Here is a 25,905-nt window from a genome sequence, read left to right as displayed (position 1 = left end):
ACTGGGAATTTGCACACCTGGATGCTGAAGCTGCTCTGGTAGAAATCTGAGTGTGTACCTTCCTTGACAGTGAGACCATACTTTTAAACCACAAACCTCAGAAGACCAGCGACACTGGCCTGGATAATCTTCAGAGCAAGTCATCTCTGAATTTTTTTTTTTTTTTAATGAGGCCTCAGCCAATCCAGGCTGATCTCAAATCTAAGATCTTTTTGCCCCTAACTACTCGGTACCGGAGTTACAGTCTACTAGGCTCAGCCCCTATCTCCGGAATGTTTAAATGGTCCTCTCTCCATGATTAAGAATGATCATGTTATTCATATGATCCTGTGGCATGCTGATGGGTCTGGGAGGCTATTGTATCATGAAAAGATACTTGTTGAATAGGAGATTCCCAGGCCACGGTAATTCCTGTCTGGGAGGCTTAGGCTTGGGGCCTGGCAAACTGTAACAAGCATCCTCAGATGCCAGAAATCTTATCCTGTGAGAATATGCAGGAGTCAGCTTCTTTTACTTTGAGCTCTTGCCGTGAATGGATGTATGCTTTTGGGGGATCCATGTGTTGGGAAGTGTAATCTTTAAGGAGTGGGGCATTGTGGGACGTCTAGGTTATCGGAGGTGTGTCCTCGTAGGGTTACAGGAGTCCAGTTCATTCCTTTACATTTTATTCCCTGGCTGGAGATGTATACTCTTTCCCTCCTTCACCTTCCGGTCATGATACGATGCCTTGACACAGGCCCCAAAGCAATAAGGCTATCTAATGGACTGACAGCTCCAAAGTGCGTGTCCAAATGAACCTTCTCACTTTATGCGTCAATCACCTTGGGGATTTACGTTAGGAAGAGAAAGAGGATTTGCACACAGCAGTTAAGGCCCTTGGCCAAGCTCTACCGTTCTTAACCTACGTACAACTGAGAAGTGGTTGGCATTTTGTGTGTGTGTGTGTGTGTGTGTGTGTGTGTGTGTGTGTGTAACGCAGCCACAAAGAGGGAGGAAAGAAAGTGGAAGGGAAGAAGGGGCAGGCTTCTTTCTCTCCCACAGTGTGAGTCTGCATCTTCTTCACTGGAAGGGTTTCCATGCCAACTGAAATCCTCGTCTCTAAGAAACCCTACACGCAAAGTGCTCCTATGCAGGTTTCTGCAGACTCTGCTCTCTCTGCCTCAAGGCTGATGGGTTTCGGTTTTCTGTTTCACTCAGAGAGAACGCACAGGCACATAGAACCGAAACAAGAGCTTGGGGAAACGACTTCCCTTATTAGCTCTGACTTACTCTTTTTAAAAAAATAATTTATTTTTATTTTGTGTAATGTACATTGGTGCTTTCGCCTGTATATATATATATATGTGTGTGTGTGTGTGTGTGTGTGTGTGTGTGTGTGTGTGTGAAAGTGTTGGGGTCCCTGGAACTAGAGTTATAAATAGTTGTGAGCTGCTGTGTGGGTGTTGGGAATTGAACCCCAGTCCTCTGGAAGGGCAGCCAGTACTCTTAACTGCTGATCCATCTCTCCAGCCCCTCACTCTACTTTCTTTTATTTTTTCTACTTCAGCTCTTAAATCTTGCTCAGGACCTTCAGAATTGTCTGTGGGACTCACTAAGAGGTCATAAGACCTGCAGCTCAAAAATCATTTCTCTGAGAGCCTGAGACAAGCCTTGGGGGAACCCTAAGCACTGTGCAACCTCAGCAAAGTCAGGTCACTTATTTGTGCCTCATGTTCTCTCTGTTGAGGACATAACAATATCATCTATTGCATGGGCTTGGGGTGAGCACAGTGTTACTGTTGGGGCGTATATAGAGCAATGCCTGGCACATGGGTGTACTTGTGATTCCAGGTGGCTCTTGCCAGGTATGGTGCTCAGGGGGCTGTATGGGCACAGTTTACTGAGGGTGGTCTTTTCTTTTTTGCAGATGAAGGGAACTGCAGCTAGCAATTCTAATTGGTCCCCAATTAGCAGTGAAGTTTGGAGAAGTTAGGAGGTACAGCCTTGCTGGCAGGGATCATGTCACCGAGGGTGGCCTTTGAGAGTTTAAAGACTCTTGCCACTTGGAGATCACTCTCTCTTTGTTCTTACCATTGACGATATTAGCTCTCATGCTCTGGCCTTCGTGCCTACCCAATGCTGGGCCTGCCTGCCTGCCATGATAGACTCCTATCCTTCTAGAACCATAAGGCAAAATAAATTAGTGCTTCCATTAAGTTGTTCCTGGTTCATGATGTTTTATCATAGCCATAGGAAGCAAGCTAGGACAGTTGATGAACAGCTGGTCAAGGTCGGGACATCCCGCCGAGGGGGACTAGCACCTGGGCTTGTAGCCATCCAGGCAGGACCACCTAAGTTTGCCTGAAGGTGAAGAATAGTGGGCATGGTTGTTAATATACACAGGTGTCTGATTTTACCTAGCACAGATTCCTGGGCTGCCAGTTCCATGCAGGAGAACTTTCAGATGCCCTTGTGATCCTGAAGGAGCTGGAGAGGCTTGCCAACGTGCAGGGGCTTTGATGGGCAAAGAGAGGTGAGCAGTGCTCACAAACCCAGGAATATTTCCAAGGTTTGAGCCACTGTCTACCTAACTGGTATTGCCATCCACTTGCTAGGTAGTTATGTCCTGTTCTGGCTGCTTCTCCCACAGGTTGACTCCTTTCCACCTCACAGCCTTATGTGGGGTGATCGTCACGGTCACTGTCCTGCAAAGATGTGCACTGGAATTAACGCCGTGGCCTCTTAGTCAGCCCTCAAAGTCCCCACCCCTTGGACTGTCCCCTACCATCAGCTCCCCTGGCCAGGGATTTGGGAGGGAGGGGCATGGGCCATGCTCTGTCCTTCCTGTTCCCAGAAGCACGGTGAGGCTGTCATTTGGGAGATGAGTGTCTCCTTGGGGGTTTCTCCCATCAGCTCCACTTTTAACTGAACCAATGATGTCTTTTTCAGTTTGCGAGATAACAACATCTCAGACAGAGGTCTCTGCACACTGATCGAGTATGCCCTTCACTGTGAGCAGCTGCAGAAGCTCGCGTGAGTTGGGCTGGGCCTGGCCACTGAGGCAGCTATGAGTGGGTGATGGGGTGGGCCAGGTGTGGCCTGGCTGGAGGAGGCAGGGTGGCTCCTGGGAAGAGAGGAAGACACCCTGGTTAGCTTGCTGGTCATGTGATTTGTTCCCATCTTTCCCGGAACCCAGCAGTCTCTTCAACAACAAGCTCACAGACAGCTCTGCCTACTCCATGGCCAAGCTCCTTGCACACAGGCAGAACTTCTTGTCACTGAGGTGAGTGCCGCTTCCCCTTACTCTCTGAATCCGATGCTCCTTACAGCGGAGTTCAGGTGATCCGGGCTGGACTATGGTGTGACCCACAGTGGCCGGTAACCCTGAACTGCATCCAGGAAAGGGTCTCACTTTGAACTTGTTTCTCAGATGCCATGGTCTGCTCTGCTCTACTGAGGCTGAGGACCTCCTCTTTTGGATGTTTGGTCCCCAGGGTAGAGATTTTCTAGGCCTTTACCCCCAGTGTCTATGAAGATTGCAAGTTCTTTCTGATGCACACCAAACCTGTGCTTGCTACCACAGCCGTGGTACCCAGTTGCTGGGTTGTGCCCCAAACCTTTCTCAGCACTCATTAGGCAAGATTTGAAATGCCACCTGATATTCCTATTAGAGATCAACAAGTATGCCCCAAGTCCCTACTGCCTCTCTCTCTCTCTCTCTCTCTCTCTCTCTCTGTCTCACACACACACACATACACACACACACTCTCTCTCTCTCATAATGCCTCTTATAATTTGTGAAGCAACAGCAAAGAGAGCACCATCTATTATTATTATTATTAGTATTAGTATTAGTATTAGTATTAATAGCTAGCTGCCTTTGGGGATGAGGGATGCCGTTTTAAGATTTGGTCATTGAGCTCACCTCAGACATGGCTACAAAGACCAAGGCCACAGGCACGACTTTACACAGAAAGCTCTGGTCTCTCACTGCCGCCTGCTTCACCATACTCACCTGGTCCAGCCATCTAGGGAAGTCAGTGGGTAGCATGGGCTGTGGGACTCAGAACTGGAGACCTAGGTTTGCGGCCAGCGCATGGGACTGTCGTTGTGGCTGAATGCAGGGGCTCTGGAGCTAAGCTGCCCCTGGTTCAACTCTAGAAACCCAGAGATTTGAACCTTTATTCACTGCATGGCCTTGGGTCAGATAATGAATGTTTTTGTTCTCGCCTTTCCTTAAAAACGAGGATTGTACCCAGAGCCATCTGAAAGGCCGTCACGATAGAGTTAACACACACAAAGAGCTGGTACAGTACATGCTTTATATAGTAAGCTCGGAGACTGAAGGATCGTGGGTAAATTATGTAAGCTTCCAGCTTGTGCGTCCTTATGTTAGTTCAGTCCTCAAAGAAGGGAATATATGAGCAGAAAATGCCCACGGGTGGGAAAACGGGGAGGGAGCTGGGGAGGCTGGGGACTGACCCTGCTTGAAGGAGATGGATGGGAGGAGGTATTCTGGATTTCGGAGCAGCTCTGAGGGAGTTCAGGAAGCCAACAGGGTGCTCCCAAGCCTAGTCTGTCCAGCAGAGGTCTTGGGTTGTTTTCTTGGTACACATACTTTTTGGAATGAGATGGTCATATCTGCCCTATAAGATTGTAGTGAGCCACAGTGGCATAAAGTGCCTTGAAAAGATGAAATGTATTGTAGTTATTCTAGAAAGCTTGTCTTGGGTGGCAACTCTGAACTGGTGGTGGTGGTGAGGCAGATTCTGCTATGCCAGAGCCTTTTTGGGGTTTTGCCTTGCTGATTTCTGACACCCCTTTGGCTCTGCTTTCTCCCCTTCTGCAGTATCCTTGGTGTTGTCAGAGAACCTTCAGATTCCTCTTCTTTCCAGCCCTTTTAGAATAGGCCAGTAGCACCCCGTGGCGACAGTGGGTTTGAAGTCATGGGGAGGGGTGTCCTGGGGTGTAGACTGAGGATAGCTGAAACTAGGAAGACAATTCCTAGGGAAACCAGTTCCCAGAACAGCTTTCTACTGTGACTCCTGCCCAGGACTTGGAAAAACCAAGTCCGAGTGGGCAGGAACCATGGTGGGAGTCAAGATGTCAGTAGGCTCTGCAGGAGAGCATGTCACTGCCACACCCCAGGAGAGGCTGGGGACCAGCGTGCTGTACTTTCTTTGAACTTCTGTGTCTTCCTTTCAGGGTGGGCAACAATCACATCACAGGTGCTGGAGCCCAGGTGCTGGCCCAGGGACTCAAGAACAACACCTCTCTGAAGTTCCTGGGGTAGGTTGGGTTCTGAGACGGAGCACCCCCCCCCCCCCCCCGGGAACGAATGTGTGACTTTCAAAGATGTCAGGGCAGGCGAGCGCTTCACTTGAAGAGCCTACAGGCAGCCTTGGCTCCACATGGAAGGGTGGGCTGGGGTTAGCGTGGGTATTGCTAGGCTGCTTTGGAGCAGCCTCTGTGCTCACCTCCTCACCTGGTAAGTAGGAAATTCATGGTACAGCGGGTAGGGAGAGGGCTGTGCCTTGAACTGAGGTCCTCAGGGATGCGCAGGACTGGGCTGCCTTCACAAATACGCTGTGCTTTTCAAGAACAAAAGGGACAAAATGGACCTGTCTAATGATGTACTTCCAAGGGAGGGGTCAGTTGTCAAGAACTGGGGATTGTGGAACCCACGACGTAGGAAGAGAGTAACTATGGGGCCCAGATGTTTCAACCCATGGCTCTGGTAGGCTAGTTGCCCATAACAGTGTGAGCCAGGAAGAAGACTGCTCATTCAAAGTCAGCACCCTTTCCAGCTGGGTTAGCAGCAACAGAGTATACACAAAATGAGGCCTTAAACCCGTGGAGCTCCCTTCTGCCTGAGGTCTCATTCATGTCCCATTTAAAGTTGTTTTTTTGTTTTTGTTTTTTTTTTTTTTTTAAGACACCTGTCTGGGCCAGGGATTGTATCAGGAACTGAAACACTCTCATAGGAAACTATGAGAAACATAGCAAACTTTTCTGGAAGCCCGGCCCCTCCTCTTGCTTCACAACGTAGTATGGGCATCTTTCAGACGGTATGACCTCATTGCACAGCCTCCCACTGGTTGGATGGTTTTAGTGCATCTACTTGACAGTCACCTGTTGGTGCACTTTGGATGTTTCCAGGTTTGTTTGTTTCCCTATGGCAGTGCCCTGTGCCCAGAGCGGTGTTTTTACACAGCCACACCTCAGTCCATACTTAATCTAACGTATTGGTTAACTTTTGTTGCCAGTACTAAAATACCAGATACAGACAGCTTTAGGGAAGTTATGTTTATTTTTTGGCTTATGGTTCCAGAGGGTTTAGCCCGTTACTGTTCAGCCCCTGAAGGTTGTGCGGAACATTGTGGTGGCAGGAACTTGTGGGAAAGAACAGCTGGTCACTCCATGGCTGATTGTTGTCTGAGGTTTCTGTCCTGCCCAGTTCCCACAGTCATTATGTCTCAAAGAAAATCACACAGAGGTCTACATTAGCTATAAACTGATTGGCCCATTAGCTCAGGCTTCTCATTAACTCTTATAATTAGCCCATTATTCTTACCCGTGTTAGCCACATGACCCGGTACCTTTTTCAGCGGGGTAGTCACATCTTTCTTCTTCTGTGTCTGGGGCAGGACTGCAGAGGAATGGGCTTTCCTCTTCCCAGAATTCTCCTGTTGTCATTGACCGGCCTCTACTTTCTGTCTGATTGTCCCGCCTATACTTCCTGCCTGGCTACTGGCAAATCACTGTTTATTTAAAACATAATTGACAGAATATATACAATTGTCCCTCACCAGCTGATCAGCAAGTGGAGGCAGGATGTAGGAAGAGACCCAGTACATGGCCCCAAGGACATACCCCAGGTGCCTACTTCTTCCATGGGCCATACTCCTATTTCACCACCTCCCAGCAATGCCATATTATGAATCCATCAAGGCAATTATTTATTGGTGAGGTCATAGCCTTCAAGCCATCTGATTGTTGCTGGGAGCACTCTCACAGACACCTGCAGAGGTGGGCTTCATCCTACTGTAGTTGGCCATCAGAACAAACTATTTCACATAGTGAACGAAAGCGCTGTGCCGCCCAGTGCAGCTGTCTTCGCTTATCTGTACATATACACAGTCCAGGGCAAGTCTCTGAATGTACAGTCCTGAGTCAGAATGTGGGGACTGAGCCCAAGCTGCAGTGGGTCAGAAGGTAAAGGAGTTGGACAGCATAGAAATAGAGAGGATTGAGAAGAAGCAAGAGATGAAAAGCTGGCTGGTCCAGGAAGAGTTAGCATTGTTCTGGGTAATCTCTGAGAATAGTTACAGACTTGTGGGTGAAAGCTACCAGGAAGCAAATGTCAGGAAGGAAAACTATCATGACCATGTGACCTACTACTGAGGGTGAGATCCTCATCATTAAGGGGTGGGTCTACGAGCCTTCAGTACTGAGGGTGAGTTCCCCATCACCAAGGGGTGGGTCTACGAGCCTTCAGTACTGAGGGTGAGTTCCCCATCACCAAGGGGTGGGTCCACGAGTCTTCAGTACTGAGGGTGAGTTTCCCATCACTGGGTGTGGGGTTGGGCGTGGGTTCATGAGCCTTCACTACTGAGGGTGAGTTCCCCATTACTGACAGGTGGGACCACAAGCCTTCAGTAGCGCAAATGAATTTCCTATCACTGAGAGGTGGGTCTACAAGCCTTTGTTAAGTCTGTAAGGTCACTGAAAAGTCTGAGTGAAGTTTGGTCACCTCATCAAAAGGCTGTGGTAGATCCACTCTGCTGGGACGACTGAGACTTCCCTGGGGTAGAGTAGCACCACACGGACACATCGGCACATATCTGAAGCGCACCCTATTGTCTTCTCAGGTTCTGGGGCAACAGTGTGGGCGATAAGGGTGCCCAAGCTCTAGCCGAAGCTGTGGCTGATCACCAGAGTATGATGTGGCTCAGGTAAGCTGCAAGGTGTGTCCTGTCTTTGTCAAAGGGGAGCTCGGTGGTTGGGACAGTTTTGAAGGCCTCTGAACTCTGTATACACCCACTTGTATTAGGCAACGGAGTAAGGAAAAAACACATTGAGTTTGGGATCAGGAACGTGAGGAGCTGGGGGTCATTTTGGAGGTGATTCTGCTCCTTTTAGGGTCATGATTTCCTGTTGGCAGATTGAAGATTGCGAGTTGAACCCCTCATATTTATCTTAAGGACCATCATATTTATTTTAGTCTACTGGAAATGACTGCCCAATTGGAGAGGGTTTGGAGGCTGCTCCTGGCCTTAAGGGGCACTGCAATCAATTTGTATGTCTACACGACACACTATTAGGGTGCGTCATTTGCCCCTCATAGGTCAGTTTGTCTCTGAGGTCCCTCTCTATGCTGATTAATTTTTATTCCATGATTCTGTCCAGCCTGGTGGGGAACAACATTGGCAGCAAGGGTGCCCAGGCCCTAGCACTGATGCTAGAGAGGAACAAGGCACTGGAGGAGCTCTGGTGAGTTGGGAGGACTCCCCGCTCCTGGGAGGCAGAGTTGGGAGGACTCTCCCACTCCTGGGAGGTGGGTATTCAAGGCACTAGAGGAACCCTGGTGAGTTGGGAGGATCCCCACCCCCACCCCCACTCTGGGAGGCAGGTACTAGTCTTTATTGATCGCCTAGCCTCATCCATGGGAGGTTGTGTGGGTAAGCTAATGATTTTAGCTTTGAATTGTGTGAAGCTTGCAGAGCCTGGTTTCACTGCTAATTCTTTTTATCTACGTGGATATGTTGGTTTGCTGCTTTATTTATTGCCTGCATATGCCATAGTGGTGAAGACCCGCAGACCCTGGAATCTAGCGGGTACATTAAAGTAATCCCTAGACTACTGGAAGCATGAATGTTCCAGCTCTAGAAAGGTGCTTTAAAGAATTAAGGAAGGTAGTCCTGGTAGAGCACTTAATTTAGTGCCTACCACATGTACAAGCTTAATATAGTGTCTACCATATGTAAGGGCTTAATACAGTGCCTGCCATCTGTGTACGTGTTTCGTAAAAGCTACATTGTAGCGGTGAGGTTACTGCTACTATTGCAGCTGCCCACAACTGCAGCAATAGTACCAGGAGTACTAATGTTTGTGAAGTTCAGTATTTCAAGATGAGTTGGAGTTCTTCAGAACACTGGCTATTAGTGTTAGGATTCAGGCATTCTGCTGGCCTACTCTGTCATCTGACAGGATGTACCAGGCTGTACCCTGGACTGGGTCCTGGTTTGTATGCAGGTGCAAAGGTTCCTTTAGGAGACAAGCTCCACCCACTCCTGGTTTCTCTTTCCTGCTGTTTCTCTGAAGGGAGAGGCAGGACTCTTCTTCTTCTTCTTCTTCTTCTTCTTCTTCTTCTTCTTCTTCTTCTTCTCTCTCTCTCTCTCTCTCACACACACACACACATTCTTTCTTCCCTTCTCATTCCCTTTACCTCAAATAAACTTCACATTCAAACTCTGTCTGTATGGATATTTGTCTGTCCCTCATCCGCGTGGTCCTCACCTGCCATGGGACCTGCCAAGGTTCCAAATTTGTGCCTAAACAACAATCAGAGTTAAGGTTCACCTCAGAAGGTGAATGGAGTTTGGGATCATTGAAAGAAGAGCTACCAAGTGTGCTTATGCCACAGACCTGAGGCAGACAGATCTCAAATTATCTATCCTGCAGATGCGCAGGCAGATCTCAAATTATCTATCCTGTAGATGTGCAGACAGATCTCAAATTTATCTATCCTGTAGATGCTGCCAGAGCCGTCAACCCCAGGGGTGCCTCTGCAGTTACAGATTTAGCAGCGGGAGAAAATGCTGAGTGATTGACTTCTCCAGAAAACAGCAAAGCAAGGGTACTCAAACGATTGCCACAGACACAGAGTGGAGGTGTTGTGTGACCAAATATTTTCTGGGGATCTGTAACACACATGTCTAGTGACCCCAGAAAGGGAGCCCATGACAGACCAAAGTCCAACTTGGTGAACCATGGAGCATTACTCTGGTTACTTGCAGGATGAGGGTTACTTACAGGGACAGAAATGACTCAAAGACAGCTGCATCACCAAAGCCCACTCCAGCATGGGTGAGAATTCTCAAAGCTGGGACCTTGGGCACACTGCACAGCCTGCATGCAGCTCAATAGATTGGATAGTGTCCTTCCCAGGTGCCTCAGTTGGTCTAACCCTCTTCCAGGCAGCTCAGCTGGCTTCTGATTCTTCCCGGTAGCTGGTCTGGTCTTGGAGTGTTTTGCTTCTCTGAGAGGGACTTTTCAGCTTTTGTGGTTTGCACTGGTGTGTGGTGGGTGTGGTTGGTGAATCTGGTCAGTTTTAGGGACTTCCTGAAGCTATTTTGAGTTGTTTACCCTACTGTTAAAGGAGCTTCCCTGTAGGACAGGATGTTTTAACCTTGGAAGACACCATTGCACAACGCTCCACGTTTGTTTTTAGCTCTGCATTCTTTCTGCCCCCTCTTTCGCAATGGTCTTTGAGCCTTGGAGGAGGTGATAGATGTCCTTCTATGGCTAAGAACCAGGTCACCATGCCACAGTAGCAGTCGCGTGTTCTTTGGAGCTTCACCAGGGGTTATGAGTTGAGACTGACAACGGCAGTGATCTATAGGTACAAACACACGTTTAAAAGATCATTGGACAGGCACACCGCAGCCATCTAGAAAAACCATAGAAGTTGTTTTCCCATTGGAACCCACGACACCCTCAGCCATACTGGCTCACAGTACCAGATGTGAACTCCCTCTTGTGGAGTGGGCCTGAACGCCAACTGGGAGGCTGTTGGGCTTACCCATGAGCACTGAGCACTAGCAGGCACGTGCTGCCCAGCATGTTGGCATTTCAGCATGCAAGATCCACAGCCAAGTAGGAACGCTGGTGGCAGTTTCCCATCAGCAGCCTATATACTGCTCCCTTTGGCTGTATGAAAGCCAGCCAGCAGGGTGAGAATTTACATTTCAGTCCCAGCTTAACGTCTCCATGTTCCAGTCAAGCATGAGCAGGCAGTACTTTCAGCAGTGGGGTCTTGCTGTCTGGTCCTGGCTACAACAACAGCAGCAATATTTTCATCTGTTCCTGGGCGACAAGTCAAGGGATGGATGAACCCACCTCTGCACTGAGGCTTTTATTCAATAACATTACAGCCTCTGGAAGTCTGTCTTCTCTCTCTCTCTTTCTCTCTCTCTCTCTCTCTCTCTCTGTCTCTCTCTCTCCTTTCCTCTTGTAGGATATCTTTTGGATGTAAATGCTTTAGCTGTTGGGATGTTTAATTACTGGGCAATGCTCAGTGGCTTTAAAGGACCCGGGTCTGAGGCCAGCCTGTGTGACATTGGTACTAGGGCTTGTAGACACCATGTTCCACTGTTGTAAGTATGTATGTCGCGTCTGTAGAGTTTGATTTTGTGCCACCCCCGAAAGCAGTTTGGTCAGGAGGCCTTCAATTCAGCCCTTCATTGGGTAAGGTGTTTCTACAGTCACTGAGGTGGATCCAGTTATGGATTTCACCTCTTATGGTTGCTGTTCAAGCGTTGTATACATAGCTTTTGTTTCTTTTTATGACTGACACCAGAACTCGATGGAACCATTTGTTCAGGTGGGTTTTGCCATTGCCACCAGCTATAGCCTTTTGAACTCTTGGCGGTTTCTAACTGGAAGGGACACTGGAGTAGTAGGGCACACACTGGTTAGCCTGTCCTACAAGGATCTTAAGTCTGCTCAAAAGCCCTTTGAGCCTCTCAGTCCCAATCCCATATAACACTTTATCAAGTTATATTATGCAGAAAACAGGCAGCTTAGGCAAGATGGGGTATGAAAATCTGCCAAAATCACTGGGCATGGTGGTGCATGCCTTTAATCCAAGAACTCAGGAGACAGAGGCAGAGTTGGTGGCCAGCCTGGTCTATAGAATGAGTTCCAGGACAGCCAGGGCGACACAGAGAAACCCTGTCTCAAAAAACCAAAACAACAACAAAAAGAAAGAATGAAAGAAAAAGAAAATGAATAAAAGAAAAGAAAACCTGCCAATGTCTGAAGAGTCTCCAGGATGCCTGTAGCTTCTTTACATGTATAGGCACTGGCTGTTGTAGGATTTTGTCAGTAACATTGTCAGGCACAATATACATCCTGCCAGACCATATTACCACAAGAATTTTATAGCTGTGCCGGGCCCTGGCACCTTGTGCAGACTGAGCTCCCGTCCTTCTTCCTTTAGATGTACCTGTATGACCCTCTAATGGCTTTTCAAACCTGTAAAACACTCAGGGTTTAGCACTATGTCATCTATATAGCAAGACCTTTCCAGAGGATGGGCGGGGCAACATCCTGAGGCACCATCCCATAGCAAACAGGTTACAAAGATACCTGCTGAAGCACCCAGAAAGTCTGTCGTCACCTGTTCTCAGCAGGTGTCAGGTGATCCCAGCAGTTCATAACTAGGAAGATACTAAAGTCGAGCAGAAGCAAGGGTTAATAGAACCTGGAAAGGTTCCACCCATTTGTATCAGTTGCTTCCCCCACAGATCAAGGTGGGGTGCAGAGCATGGATAGGAGGCTCTGACCTCATTAGCTCTGCGAAACCCTCAGTCATTCTCTCTGAGCTGTTAGGTTTCCATCTGGAGCTCTTTCCCGGAGCCTCCCCATGTTTCTCTGCACCAGAGGAACTAAGATGGGCCTGACTTAATCTGCTCGTATCTCTGTGGGGCAAAGGTGAGAGTAGCCCTGGTCTCCTCTGCTGTACCTGCTGGCTCCCTGGGCCAGAGTGGCCCTGGGTTGTCACTGTGGTTGGAGCAATAGCTGTTGTCTCTCCATTCATCGCAGCCTGGCTGGGCAAACCATTTCCACCCTTAGCATAACCTTTGCACTGGAGGGAAAGGTATTCTCCTTACTCTGGGAGGGCGATTCCCCACCCTGGAGCAGGCTTGATCATCTTCACCTGTATGGTTTCCTCACAAGTGTCTTCTGTGAACTGCTCCTTGGGTTCCAAAGCCTCCCAGCCCCTCCTTAGCTCACAGTTTGGATTCTTACTAATTTTTTCCTTAGAAACCCCAGTTTAGCCTGGCGATGGTGGTGCACGCCTTTAATCCCAGCACTTGGGAGGCAGAGGCAGGCAGATCTCTGTGAGTTCGAGACCAGCCTGGTCTACAGAGCTAGTTCCAGGACAGGCTCCAAAGCCACAGAGAAACCCTGTCTCGAAAAACCAAAAAAAAAAAAAAAAAAAAAAAGGAACCCCAGCTTGATACAAATCTTGTCACATTAGTTTTTGAATAACCCTGACAGATTTCTTCCCTCCCTTCCTTCTTCCTTCCTTCCTCCCTCCCTCCCTCCTTTCTTTCTTTCTTTCTTTCTTCCTTTCTTTGTTTCTCTCTATCTCTCTATCCATTCTCCTTTAGTTTGTTCTCTTACCTTACAGACTCTCTATACTCCGGTCTAGGTCACTGAGATCTGCCAAAGCCTTTGCCCTACTTATAAAGATCTTATCACACTAAAGGGCTCAGCAGAGCCTCTAAAGCTCCATACTAGCCTCAAAGTCCCTGTTGGAACATTCTTTTCTTTATCTCCTCTGTGAACACAGCTCTGGCTGGCCCGGTGAACTGGGGTTCCAACACAGCTTCTCTTCTTCCAAGTTCCCCCAGTATTATTTGCCCCTCCTCTGTGGTCCTCCGATTTAATATGTTTCAGTCTGGGAGGAAACCATTGCACAACAGCAAGGGTCTGGGATCTGAAGATGTAGTGTTGATTATATACCGATTGGGAATTGCCCTCATCACTTCTTGTTAGAGAAGCACCTCATTGAGAGTTATTGCTTATGATTATGATTGGTTGCTATAGCAGAGAGTAGGGAATGCCATATGTTTGTTTGCTCCAAGCACATAGCTTCCCACAACAAAATGAGGTTTCTTAGCATTTCTTTTTTTTATGATTTATTTATCTTTATTTTTTATGTGCATTGGTATGAAGGTGTCAGATCCCCTGGAACTGGATTTTCAGACAGTTGTGAGCTGCCATGTGGGTGCTGGGAATTGAACCCAGGTCCTCTAGAAGAGCAGTCAGTGCTCTTAACCGCTGAGCCATTTCTCCAGCCCCAAAATGAGGTTTCTTGTTAATATAGGAAAGACCATGGATATTGGCTAGCTGGGCATAAGGGAACTTTAGTTTAGATAAGGCAGATTTAGCAGAATTTATATGAGCGGAGACTGATGAATGAACAGATTGGCACTTGGAACATGGAGGGGTTCAGAAAGCTCCATCCAGCCCCAAGGGCCGCAGTATTTACAGGAAAAGGAAGCAATACACAGAAACACGTGTTGGCAACAACTCTTCATTCCCCTCCTGTAGATGTGGTGCAGTGAGTTGCCAGCCTGTGACCCACTGAAGCGTGGCCGTTGGGATCATCTGAAACCAAGCTCTTCGCTGCACGAATATATTGTTAGGTTTCAATTCATTTGCATACTAAATTAAGTTGCAGTTTGCTGCAAGGAACTCAGAAGTTTGGAGGCAAACTCAGGCCAAATTTAGTGTAAGTTAATTCTACCACATGATAGAAAGCCTCCATCTGTGAGGCTTAAGCCAGCAAAGTTTATTATCTTGTGTCTGGGGAATCTGGGAAAGGAAGGCAGTTTAGCGCTGTAGTGGTGTCTATAGCAGACTAGCCAGGGCCTCAACTGTTTCTATGTCTTCCTGTCCCAGCAGGCTTAGTGTGTGTCTTCTTTGTCACATATCAGGATAACTGCTCCATCTGCAGTGCTGACTTTTGTATTCCAGGATTCAGGCTCTGTATTGTACAAGGGCAAATGGCAGGCAGAGCTCCTTCCTTTCAGAAGCATTCCTGGAAGCTTCCATCTGTTAACTTTCCCTGTGGATCCGTGACTCGTGTGTGTGTCGCTTGGCCAATTCTGGTTCAGTGGAAAGCCGGAGATGCACTTCGTTCGTGCATAGCTCCTCTCGTCAAAATAAAGTTTCTTGTTAATCTAGGAAAGAAAGAGATAAGAGTATTCATAGCTTCGAATGATGGGGACTTTCATATAGTGGCACTGTGGAGTGAGTTCCCTTGCAGAGTTATCCTTGGAATTGAGACTCCCTCACCCCTCTTGTCTATTCTTATTCTTGCTGAATAGTGGGATTCTGTAAATGGGGTGAGGGTATAGGTTAATCCTTCCTGACATCCTTCTCCACAGTCACTGTCACCAGGACAACTTGTCTTCCTTTCTGTTCTCGGCAGCCTGGAGGAAAACCATATCTGTGACGAAGGGGTGTGTTCTCTTGCAGAAGGACTGAAGAGAAATTCAAGTTTAAAAATCTTGAAGTAAGTTCCTTGTGATGGTACAATAATGCCCCGCCTGAGGACGGGGGGAGGGGTGTTAGGGTCAGAGGTCAGGCTCTGGCCAGCTCTGGGAGTCTCACTGAGGTATCTGGTGGGGAAAGCTTGCTTTGGTCTGGGCAGGTGAGGCTGCCAGTGCTCATTGCTTCCCTGGCATGAGGTGTGGTTGCCGCCATTTGGACAAGGCCTTTCGGAAGGTGGGATTTGACTTCAGAGTGGAAAGGCTCCTGTTGCCCTGGAGCCTGGGAGAAATACATCCAGTGCACGGAACAGCAAGTGCTGCTGGAGCACTTGGGGACACTTGGCGTGTCATTGATCGGGTGTGGAGGTGGTAGCGGGCTTGTCTTTCCTCATTGCCACCCTTTGCCTCACTCGATCCTAAAGGAGGTTAGGCAGTGGTGGGAGTGGGGAGAGGCCTGTGTTACTTGTTGCCAGACTGATTCTTAAGCATTCCGTGTAGCAATAAGTACACCGTTTCCATTTCCTCATAGTATCTATATATGTGAGGAGATAAAGAGAAACAGGATGGAGATAGGTAGATAGATAGATAGATAGATAGATAGAGAGAAAGTGCCTATCTCTTTCGTTTTCCGCTGTCCTCTCTGCCAAGTGTTGGTTGAAGTCCAGGCTTCACAGACAGACGTTCTCTCCTTGGACAGAAGCCCTCGTTGCCTCAAGTGTAAAGGGATAGTAATTGGCCTCCGCATGGGTTCTAAGCCTGCACTGACGTAACAGGCAGAGAGCTGGCACACAGGGAAAGCTCAGCACATGCTGATATTGTTCTCAGCATCGCTTTGATGGCAGATGTGCAGCAGGCCAGTGCTAGGGAGGAAGGCAGATGGGGTAGTAGTTCCTAGAAAGCAAGGCTAGGAACCCACATTTCCAATGCGGATCAGCTCCTGTCTCAGCCTCTGTCCCTAACCTGTGTCCCCGTGCATCACTCTTTGTGAGGTCCTCTCTACCAGTAAGGTGCTGTGCCAAGAGCTCTTGCTGTGTTGTTTCCTGTTCAGTTTTACTCTCTGTGAGGCAGACACTTTCTTATTCAGACAAATTTGCTGAACAGCAAATGGTAGAGGCTGGATCTGAACCCTCGGAAGCCTGGCACTGAACTGTGGGGCTCAGCCCTTATGTCCTTCCCAATGTGTGACCAGTTCGGTGAGTGGAAGAGGGACTGTCTTCACAAGAATGTTGGCCTTCGTAGATGATCTCACTGGGCTTATATGCTCGCTTCCTGAGACCAGATAGGCTCAGCAGAAGACCAAGTGTTACAGTAGCGCATCTTGTCTACTTCTTTTCCAGGCTGTCCAACAATGGCATTACTTACCGGGGTGCAGAAGCCCTCCTGCAGGCCCTCAGCAGGAATAGTACCATTCTGGAAGTTTGGTAAGGCCACTGGAGAAATTTCTTTGCTTTTTCAAACCTTGGTTTTCATATCTGGGAGATGGGGTGATAGGAGAAATGAATGGTGGAATTTTGAAGACCAGTTTTGTTCAACATTTGCTATTATTCTGTACACAATAGATTTAGATCTCTGGCTGTAAAGGAAGTCAGTGTCTCTAAGGAGGGGCCAGTTCTGTTCAAAATCAGGGTGTGGTGGTGTGTACCTGTAATCCCAATGCTCAAGAGGCTGAGACAGGAGGATTTTTGTTTTGTTTTGTTTTTCTAGACAGGGTTTCTCTGTGTAGTCTTGGCTGTCCTGGAACTCACTCTGTAGACCAGGCTGGTCTTGAACTCACAGTGATCCACTTGCCTCTGCCTCTGGAGTGCTAAAGGCATGCACCACCACCACCTGGCAAGACAAGAGGATTTTGAGTTTTAAGTTGGCCTAGGTTACAGAGTAAAATCCTGTCTCAGAAAAACGGACAGACAGAATGAACAAACAAAAGACAGACAGATAGACAAGAAGGAAGGAAGGAAATAAAGAAAGAAATCAGGAGTATTTATTCTGAGACTTTGGTCTTCTAAGCTACAAAGTAGGAATAGGGGTGTGGTTAGATAATTAAAAGAAGAACCCCATTATTCACTTCTGGCCATGACATCAGCTCTTACAGATTGAGGATGCTATGTGAGATCCTCTGCACCTTTGATTTCTGAAGATTACACAGGGTGGGGACCGCAGTACGGCATGGCAACATCTGTATCATTAAAAGCCACGGTCATCCATGTATTTGAAAAAGGAATTCAAATACAACTTGATTCAGGCTCCTGTTTCTCATGTAGAAAACAGAAAGGAAGGCTCTGGTTTAACACATAATGAGTGAAAATTAGGATTTGCGTGTTTCAGGCACTGGTCTAGATTTCAATACTTTAAAACTAAGAGAGCTCTGTAAGGGTCTGTACTTCAGATCAGGTATGTATGGTGAGGCATGCCCATGGTCCTGGTGCTTAGGAGACTGAGGCGGGATTGTGAGTTCCAGCAAGTCTGGGCAAGAGCATTATATCCAAACAAAACAAGCACACTTTTCAGTATTTCCTCAAAAATGCTGTCCACACTAGGACTGTATTTCCTCTGTCTTCCTGCTCACCCATCCCCACTCCCCACCTCAGACAGAATCTCATGTGGCCCAGGCTGGCTTCAAACTCACTGTGTAGCCAAGAATAAACTTCCAATTCTTCTGCCTCCACCTCCCAAGTGCTGGGATCACGGGTGTGCACCACCATGCCTGACTTGGAGCTCCATTGTCAACGCCAGACATTTAACCAGAGAGGAGGAAAAGTTGGCCCTTCTTAGGTGGGCTGACTCTCAGAGCTGGCTGCAGTCCCACACAACTCATTACCTAGACAGGACCCATCGGCACTTGTGTTTCATGCAGTAGCAAACAGATTTCAAATAGCGAAATTGAAACCAAAGCGAAAACCTGGGCTGGAGACACTTTGCTTCTTGTGTGGCTGTGAAGTTTCATTGCTGGGGAGGTAAGGTAGTCTAGCATTTGAAACAACATGCTTTTTGTTGTTGTTGTTTTATTGTTGCTGTTTTAAATCATTGCACAGGCCTCAGAAGTGTCACATTCTGTTGCCAAGGAGTAGGTCAGCCTCGGGCTGCTTCTTAAGGGTTCCGATGCCCCTCGCTGCTTATTGATGAAGCTGTATGGGCATGAATTTTGCTCACTTCATTCTTAACAGATGTGATTATTGCCTGAAAAAGAATAGCTGGCTCTGGGAGTCTGTAGCTGGCGTGGTTCAATGTTGCTCATTCTGTGGGGTGGTCCTGATAGCCCTGGGTGGCAGATGCTAAAAACAGAACCCCTTACATCTGGTAAGCCCGAGGCTGGGACTGGGCATGAACCCCTCCCAGGCATGGGTTCGAGGATGGCCACTTTCCTTGCAAGCCTCCACTCAGATCTCCCTTCCTTTCATCCCCACAGGCTCCGAGGGAACACCTTCTCCCTGGAGGAAGTCGAAGCACTCAGCTCCAGTGACAGCAGACTCCTGCTATGACCTCTCAGCCTTGGAGGTGTGGACTCTGGAGGCTGAAGAGCTCCAGGCAACATCCCCATGCTACTCAGGGCTGGACTTTTCTCCTGGGAGCACTATAGTCACCTTCTGATAGCAGAAAAAGATGCTCCAGTGCCCTCCAGAACTGACTTCTCCCAAGGGTGCATGATGGTTCGCCTTAGTTAACTGAACTGGATTAAGAGACACGTGGGACGAGAGGACCACACTTCTGTGGGGTGTCTAGAGAGGATCATCATGTAGGACAGTGGCTGAGAGGGGAAGGAACCTGACTGAATGCGGGTAACACAATCCACTGGGCACCCCGTGGAAGGAAGCTGAAGGAGGAGGAAGATAGCGTGTACTTGCATCCTTGAGCCCCTCTTCTTCCCAAGTGAGATCGGCTATGGCTGCTGCCATCACCTTTGCACAGAAGACTCCAGCTTCTTTGGCTTTCAACACCATCACCAGCATCACTTCAGGGAGCTTCCAGGCTTCGAGTTGAATGGAACTGCTGAAGTGTCCAGTCTCTTCCTTGGCCAGGGCAGTGACCAGATTCTTTGCCTCTCCAGACGGCTGTTGTTGGACTACCCAGCCCCAATGGATGGTGAATTTGAGAAGTTCCCTTTCCTTCTCTTTCCTCCCTCCCTCCCTCCCTCCCTCCCTCCTCCTTCCTTCTTTTTCTCCCTCCTCCCACCCACCTTGCTGGTTCTGTTCCTCAGAGGAACTCCGGCTAATGCACCTGCTTTTGCTTTCTTGTTTATTTCCAGACTCTAAGCATGAGATGAACACAAGAGGATCCCTCCGACAGTATGTGGCCAGCCTCTAGCGGAACGGCCAGCGTTCTAACGGGGGTCAGTCAGGACCATAGATGTCAACTCGGCCTGTTGGTATGGAGACTTAGACCTACATGCAAGACACCCCCTCCTCTTCTCTCTCTCTCGGAGAGGAATATTCAGGAAACAGCTCTTAGCTATGTCTGGACTCTGCTCACACTCTGAGGCCATCCCACTCTGGTCCCGTCCCTCACTCTGCATGAGGCCCAATAGGACCTCAACCCAGACAGCAGACACAACACCTATCCTGCTCTCCTTTCTTAACGCAAACAACAGCCATTTGCCCCCACCCCCCACTCCCATGATATTCTAGATTTACAAGAAAAAACATGGCCATACTCCAGCTGGGATCACAGGTGGACTTTGGTTTCCAGTAGCATCAATTACTCTGTAGCCGCTGCCACGCCTTTGGAGTCAGTTCCTGTCCCAGCTGCAGCTTTTTAGAGCTAATCTGGGCCAGAATTTCAAGCAGCTCCAGCAGGGCCTCGAGCTGGTGCCTGTGGACTGAGCGCTGACAATGGACTTCTGAAACATCCCTAACAGGCAGCCCCATTTGATCTGTGACAGATGCTTTAGGATATAGAGTCAGGGGTTGGAGGTTTGCAGGGGATGAAACCTGGCCCCGCCTTTTTTTTTTCTAGGCAAGGTCTTTTTGTGTTTTTTTTTTTCTTCAAAACATCACCTTTGTAATTTGTTAACTATACCGATTTACTGCCTTCCATATCATTACACGTGAAAACAGGTGAATATTTATGAACTGTATGGTTTTATTTTTATGCTGGTATTTTTATAGAAAATGTGATCATGAACTTTCTGCTATAAATAACCACAGAGGTGAAAACTCTAGAGTTACCAAGGCTGTGTTCATTGTGATGAAACATTTAAAAATATCCCCCAAACCTGTCAAAATCTCAGAGTTCCGTGTCCCACAATGAGGGGGGGGGAGACGATGTTGTTTTCTATTGAACAATTTATTGCTTAACGCAAAAGAAATTAGAAATTGCTGGCAGTCCAAACACATTTGGCTTCAACTTAGTGGAGCCTAACCCAGCGTGAAATCAGAAGCTATTCTGGAGCCTTCTAGGGTGCATAGGGACAGCCTTCTGGGCCTTCTTAGTTCTTTCCAAGTGGCCGTAGGAGCGGAAGTCTTTTACCAGGAGGAAGGTAAAGAAGGAAGGAATGTGGTGTTCCTCCTCAAGCAGCCTGCTGCACTGGCTTGCCTGGCACAAGACTTAGCCATTCTCTGTGAGCATGCGCACGTTGGCTGCTGGCTGTGATGGGGTCCTGCTTCCTTAGAGGTCTTCTGTGTGTCTGGTTTGCTAAATGTTGGGGCATTTCCATGTGTGTGTCCGTCCATGGTCTCTCTCTTTGTTCCTGGGGCTCTGCCCTGCCTGGGTTGGTGGTGCGGATGATGAGGGGAAGTAGGGATGGGGCCACCTTCTCTAAGGAGGGAATATAGTGACTATTTTCGCAGCACCATGTCGGATGGTAAGCTCATCTTCGGTAATAATTCATTAGCTAGTTATGTCCGAACAAATGCTACTGTCCTTGTCCTCAAAGCAGGGTGAGGGCAGAGGGAAAGGCAGACAGAAAGCAAGTCCATTAAAAGTACATGTATACAATAATACTTTCCTATTAAGTACTAGGAAGGGAGTTGCTATAGCTGGGATTTAAATGTTCCTCAGAGGCCCATATGCTGATGGCTCAGTGCCTGGCTTCTGATGCTATTGGAGGTAAAAACTGGAGGAAGTCGGGCCTGATAGAGGGAAGCGAAGTCATCAGGAGTCATGCCCTTCCCAGGGACATCAGGACCTCCCATCCTTTCTGATCCTCGTCTACCACGAGGTGAACAGATTCTGTTACCGTGTTTCTGCTGCCATAGACACACTACTGTCCTAGGCCCACAGCAGCAAGGCCAAGAGACCAGTGAGACCTTTCCACCTCAGATGCCCTTCACCTCGGGTATCCCTTGCCTCCTCGGAGGAATGCCGAGATCCTGAGAAACAAACAGACGGCAGGGCCAGGGCGCTTTTTTCTGATGCGCTAAGAAAGCTGTGTGCTCATGGGAAGGAGCTGGCCAGGCCGCCAGAGAGAGGGCAGAGGGGCTTTCAGTGCCATGGAGCTAGCTGCACAGAGACTGTTCAGACAAGATCCTTGGTGTGCAGTGAGCTGAGTCATGGTCCCCAAAGACATCAGGTTCTAGCTCCCAGGACCTTTCTTAGTAGAAGGGACTTTGTAGGGTTTTTTGGAATAAGAGTGGTGGTTGCCATGGATTGTCCAGTCGGCCTTGCACAGTTATGTGTGTCCTTATGAGAGACAGGTGTGGGGGAATGGCATGGCACAGAAGAAGGCCCCGTGACAGCTGAAGGAGATGCCATGCCACTGGCCTTGAAGGTAGAAGGGGGGGTGAAGAACTAACGACTGGCCGGGCGGTGGTGGCGCACGCCTTTAATCCCAGCACTTGGGAGGCAGAGGCAGGCGGATCTCTGTGAGTTTGAGGCCAGCCTGGTCTACAAGAGCTAGTTCCAGGACAGGCACCAAAGCTACAGAGAAACCCTGTCTCGAAAATCCAAAAAAAAAAAAAAAAAAAAGAACTAACGACTGCCGGTCTGGAAGCTGGGAATGACAGGGAAGCAGACCCCCCCCCCCACCTCGCCTTGGAGGGAGCACAGTCCACTTTGAACTTACAGATGATGGTGTAATTTTTTTAAATATTTATTTATTTATTTATTTATTATGTATACAATATTCTGTCTGTGTGTATACTTGCAGGCCAGCAAGAGGGCACCAGACCCCATTACAGATGGTTGTGAGCCACCATGTGGTTGCTGGGAATTGAACTCAGGACCTTGGAAGAGCAGGCAATGCTCTTAACCTCTGAGCCATCTCTCCAGCCCCCTGATGGTGTAATTTATGTCACTTTCAGACCCTGTGCTTATGATGGTTTGCTGCAACTGCAGGAAATGAACACACTCTGGTTGCCGCGAGCCAAGGGCAGGGTGCCACTAGATGGCCTATCAAGGGGCAGTTCTGGATGGACATGACCAAGAATTTGGTCTTGACCTTGGAATAAAGGCAGATATTGTGGCACCTGCCTGTAATCCCAGCACTTGCAAGGCTCAATGGGAGGATTTAGCATCTGAGGCCAGTCTGGGCTATGTAGTTGTTAGGGTCCTAGAGTAGTCCCACAAAAAACCACTGTCCAGTATGTAATCATCAAGAGTGTTTATTTTCTCAAGGGTAAAGATTCCAGTGCGCAGGGGGGTCAGCCATGTGATGCAAAGACAAAATGGCGTCAATGAGAAGAGCATTCAGGCTCCTTAAGCAAAGCTAGGGGGAATTTCAGGGACAGGAACATCATCTCAAATGTAATTGGTTAGGTAAGCATCAGTCACATTAGTACATTTCAAATTGACTGTGGTTATAGTTTCACCATTTTGGGACATACCTGGGCATATAGGGTATATTTTAGGGAGATTATAGGAACTGTCCTTTTTGGTCATTGCCTTGAGGTACTGTGGGGACCGACTCGGACCTGGTGTGTATTATCCCCCTCATCCCTGTGTGCATGCTGTCTCTCCCTTTGTCCTTTTAGCAAACTGAAATTCTGGTCCAGTTGTAAAATGGGGAAAGTTCAGACCTTTCATAGTGAGAATCTATATCAAAAAACCTAAACCTAAATAAATAAAATAAGGTCAAGTCATTGGGATGTTCTAAGCCAGGGAGATAGGATCCTTTTTTTTTTTTTTTTAACAAAGAACTTCGCTCCTGGGTGGAGATGTGACCCAAATTCGTAGGGGTAGGAATGAGAGAGAAGAAAGTGGGAAGGCGGCTGAGGAACTAGTGCAGGCTGGGTATTGGTGGGGAGGTGGAGCTAGGTGGATAGACCCCAGAGACCCTGTGGAGGTGAGTGTCAGGGGCTTACAGGTAGAAAGGAGAGCGCCCAGGGAAAGGGAAGAATCTAGAATGACAGATTTTAGTTCCAAGCACGGGGGTGGGAGGGGCGTGGGGGGTTCGTGGATAGCAAGCTGGAAATAAACTGGGAAGGGAAAGGCTTCTGTTTCAGATGGTCGAGTTTGCTATGCCTAGGAGAAGTCAAGTTACACTGTATCAGTCTGGAGGCCTGAGAGGGCACTGCCAGGGAGAGAGTGAGGTGGGTGTCTTCAGCCTCAAAATGAGGAGTTCTTAGACCTGGGTGGCAGAATCCAGGAGAGACCGAGAAGAAATAAGGGGGCAGAGCCAAGTGTGGTGGTGCACACTAGTAATTCCAGTGCTTGGGAGGTAGAAACAAAACAGTTTGGGTCATCTTTGACTTCGTACTGAGTTGGGGTCAATCTGGACTACGTGTGACTCCATCTCAAAGAAAAACAACATCATCAGTCGATCAATCAAAAATTTAAAAAGGAAAACAATAACAAAACAAAAAAGGGAAATGAGGTATTACAAAGACCCAGGCAAGGACAAGAAGGACACCCAGAACTTGGTAGGAAATCACTGGCAGAATCAGTTTAACTTTCTGGACTTTGAAAAGCCCAGCAGACGACACCAAAGGGACTCGGGCCTGAGCAGGTACCCAGTGAACTCAGGTTCTTAGTCTTAAATTTCTTTGAAAAGTTGTTGGAGAACAAGTGCCTGTGTAGCCCTTCTTGGCTCAGGCTGGTCCTCGCAGACATCCCACGTGACCAAAAGTACCTAATTCTTGCTCGCAGAACAAAAAGTACCAGGGCAGGAGACTTTTCTAGGTTTTAGTTTAGGAAACTTTTTAGATTTTAGCAATCTTTGTCACGATCCTGGGAGAAAGTGGTCACTGAGTATTTCCCTTACCCCTGCCTCAGCCTCCTCCACAATCAGGCAACAAGATACTGAAATGAACGTGCGGCATTGAAATAGGATCGAAAAGGCTGGGGGTGGAGCTCAGCGGGGAAGCACTTGCCTAGCACTGTGTAGTCCAGGGTTGAGTCTCCAATACCGAGAAGAAGAAGAAACGTCCCAGCGGAACCGTGTCTGAAGTGGGCCGAGTCTCGGCTAGAGTTCTGACGCTTTACTTTAACAGCGCATGGTCGAGACATCGCCTCCCACGCAGTGGGCACAGTGTGGTGGGTTAAGCTCTGGAATTGCTCATGCTCAGCCTCGGGTTTGGGATAGTGGCTATAGGTCATCCGGGACATGGGGACTGAGCTGAGCAATTTCCTGTTTGAGTGTTACATCCAAACAGACTACAGCTGTGTAGACGGAAAACCCAAACTCCCCGGAGGCTCCTGTTGTTTTGACTCTAAATCTCATCACAATTTATAATTATTTTCCCCAACAAGCCACCATCCAATCCTCTGAGCACAGCTCTCCCCTGTCACTCATCCTGTCAGCTTTTGTTCTAAGGAACAATCATTTGTCCCCCAAATCAGAGTCACTTTCTCCCTTTATTGTTCTCTTTCCAAACTTCTCTTTACCCTATTTTTTTTTTTTGACATTTTGTTATGATGCCCAGGCTGGCTTCGAACTTGAGATCTTTCTGCCTCTGCCTCCTCCCTACTGTTGGGGTGACAAGTGTGTACCCCCAGGCCTAGCTGTCTTCTGTTTGGCATCCTCATTCCATGTGCCCTCATCTCTACCACTTCTTGTTCAGTACTTCCATTGCCAGGACACAGGGGTCCCTTGCTGATGGCAGCCTGGCTGGGCTCCTTGCTTCTGCCCCTGGCCTACAGATTGATCTAGTAGGACCAGCACAAGTCAGATTAGCTACTGCTCGGCTCTAAGCCCTCTTTGACTTCCCACTTAGCACAGAGTAAAGTCAGAGTCTCCTGCTGACCATCCTGTGTCTGGAGTTCTCTTTGCCACTGAAACCGTGTTCTCTGCTGCTTTGCTGAGGGCTTTTCTCCTTTCAGACCTGTGCACCTGCCTGATCATTCTTTTTTTTTAATTTTATTATTTTTTCTATTGTTTATATTGAGCTATACATTTTTCTCCACTCCCCTTCCATTTTCCTCCTCTCCTTCTCCCTTCTCCCGTGACCCCTATGCTCCCAGTTTACTCAGGATCATTCTTAAGGTGTCACCGTTTCCTGTGCTAGGCTTGTGCCTACTTCCTTATGCCCCCCCCCCCCCCAATCGCCTCCTTGAGGGAGTTCTTCCCTGATTGGTCTGCCCATTTCCAATCCTCCTGCCTCGGGGCCTTCTCAGTGTTGACTCCTTGTGTGCATTTGCCCCATTCTTCTTGACAGAGTTTGGATCTTGATATCCCTCAAAGTCCTGTGTTTTGAAGAACTAATTGGCAATATGTGGTTCTATTGGTACGCTGTGGAGCCTTTGACAGTTGGAGTTTAATAGGAGGTCT

The 25,905-nt window shown here is 48.2% G+C and overlaps 1 protein-coding gene across 1 annotated transcript in view; it reads left to right on the top strand.

Annotated features, from left to right (window-relative positions):
* The window catches only part of Nod2 (nucleotide binding oligomerization domain containing 2), a 41,463-nt gene extending 22,562 nt beyond the window's left edge, over nt 1-18,901 (top strand). The window contains exons 5-12 of the mRNA XM_041650553.1: nt 2,929-3,012; nt 3,179-3,262; nt 5,185-5,268; nt 7,851-7,934; nt 8,389-8,472; nt 15,209-15,292; nt 16,607-16,690; nt 18,673-18,901. Coding sequence (XP_041506487.1) covers nt 2,929-3,012; nt 3,179-3,262; nt 5,185-5,268; nt 7,851-7,934; nt 8,389-8,472; nt 15,209-15,292; nt 16,607-16,690; nt 18,673-18,745 — 661 coding nt within the window. The 3' untranslated portion in view covers nt 18,746-18,901. The remainder of the gene's footprint in view (nt 1-2,928; nt 3,013-3,178; nt 3,263-5,184; nt 5,269-7,850; nt 7,935-8,388; nt 8,473-15,208; nt 15,293-16,606; nt 16,691-18,672) is intronic.
* The last annotated feature ends 7,004 nt before the right edge of the window (nt 18,902-25,905 follow it).

This window comes from Microtus oregoni, unplaced genomic scaffold (assembly GCF_018167655.1).
Source record: "Microtus oregoni isolate MIOR12 unplaced genomic scaffold, Mior012 000004F_ref0000308, whole genome shotgun sequence".
NCBI lineage: Eukaryota > Metazoa > Chordata > Mammalia > Rodentia > Cricetidae > Microtus > Microtus oregoni.
This window is presented reverse-complemented; position numbering and strand designations above follow the sequence as displayed.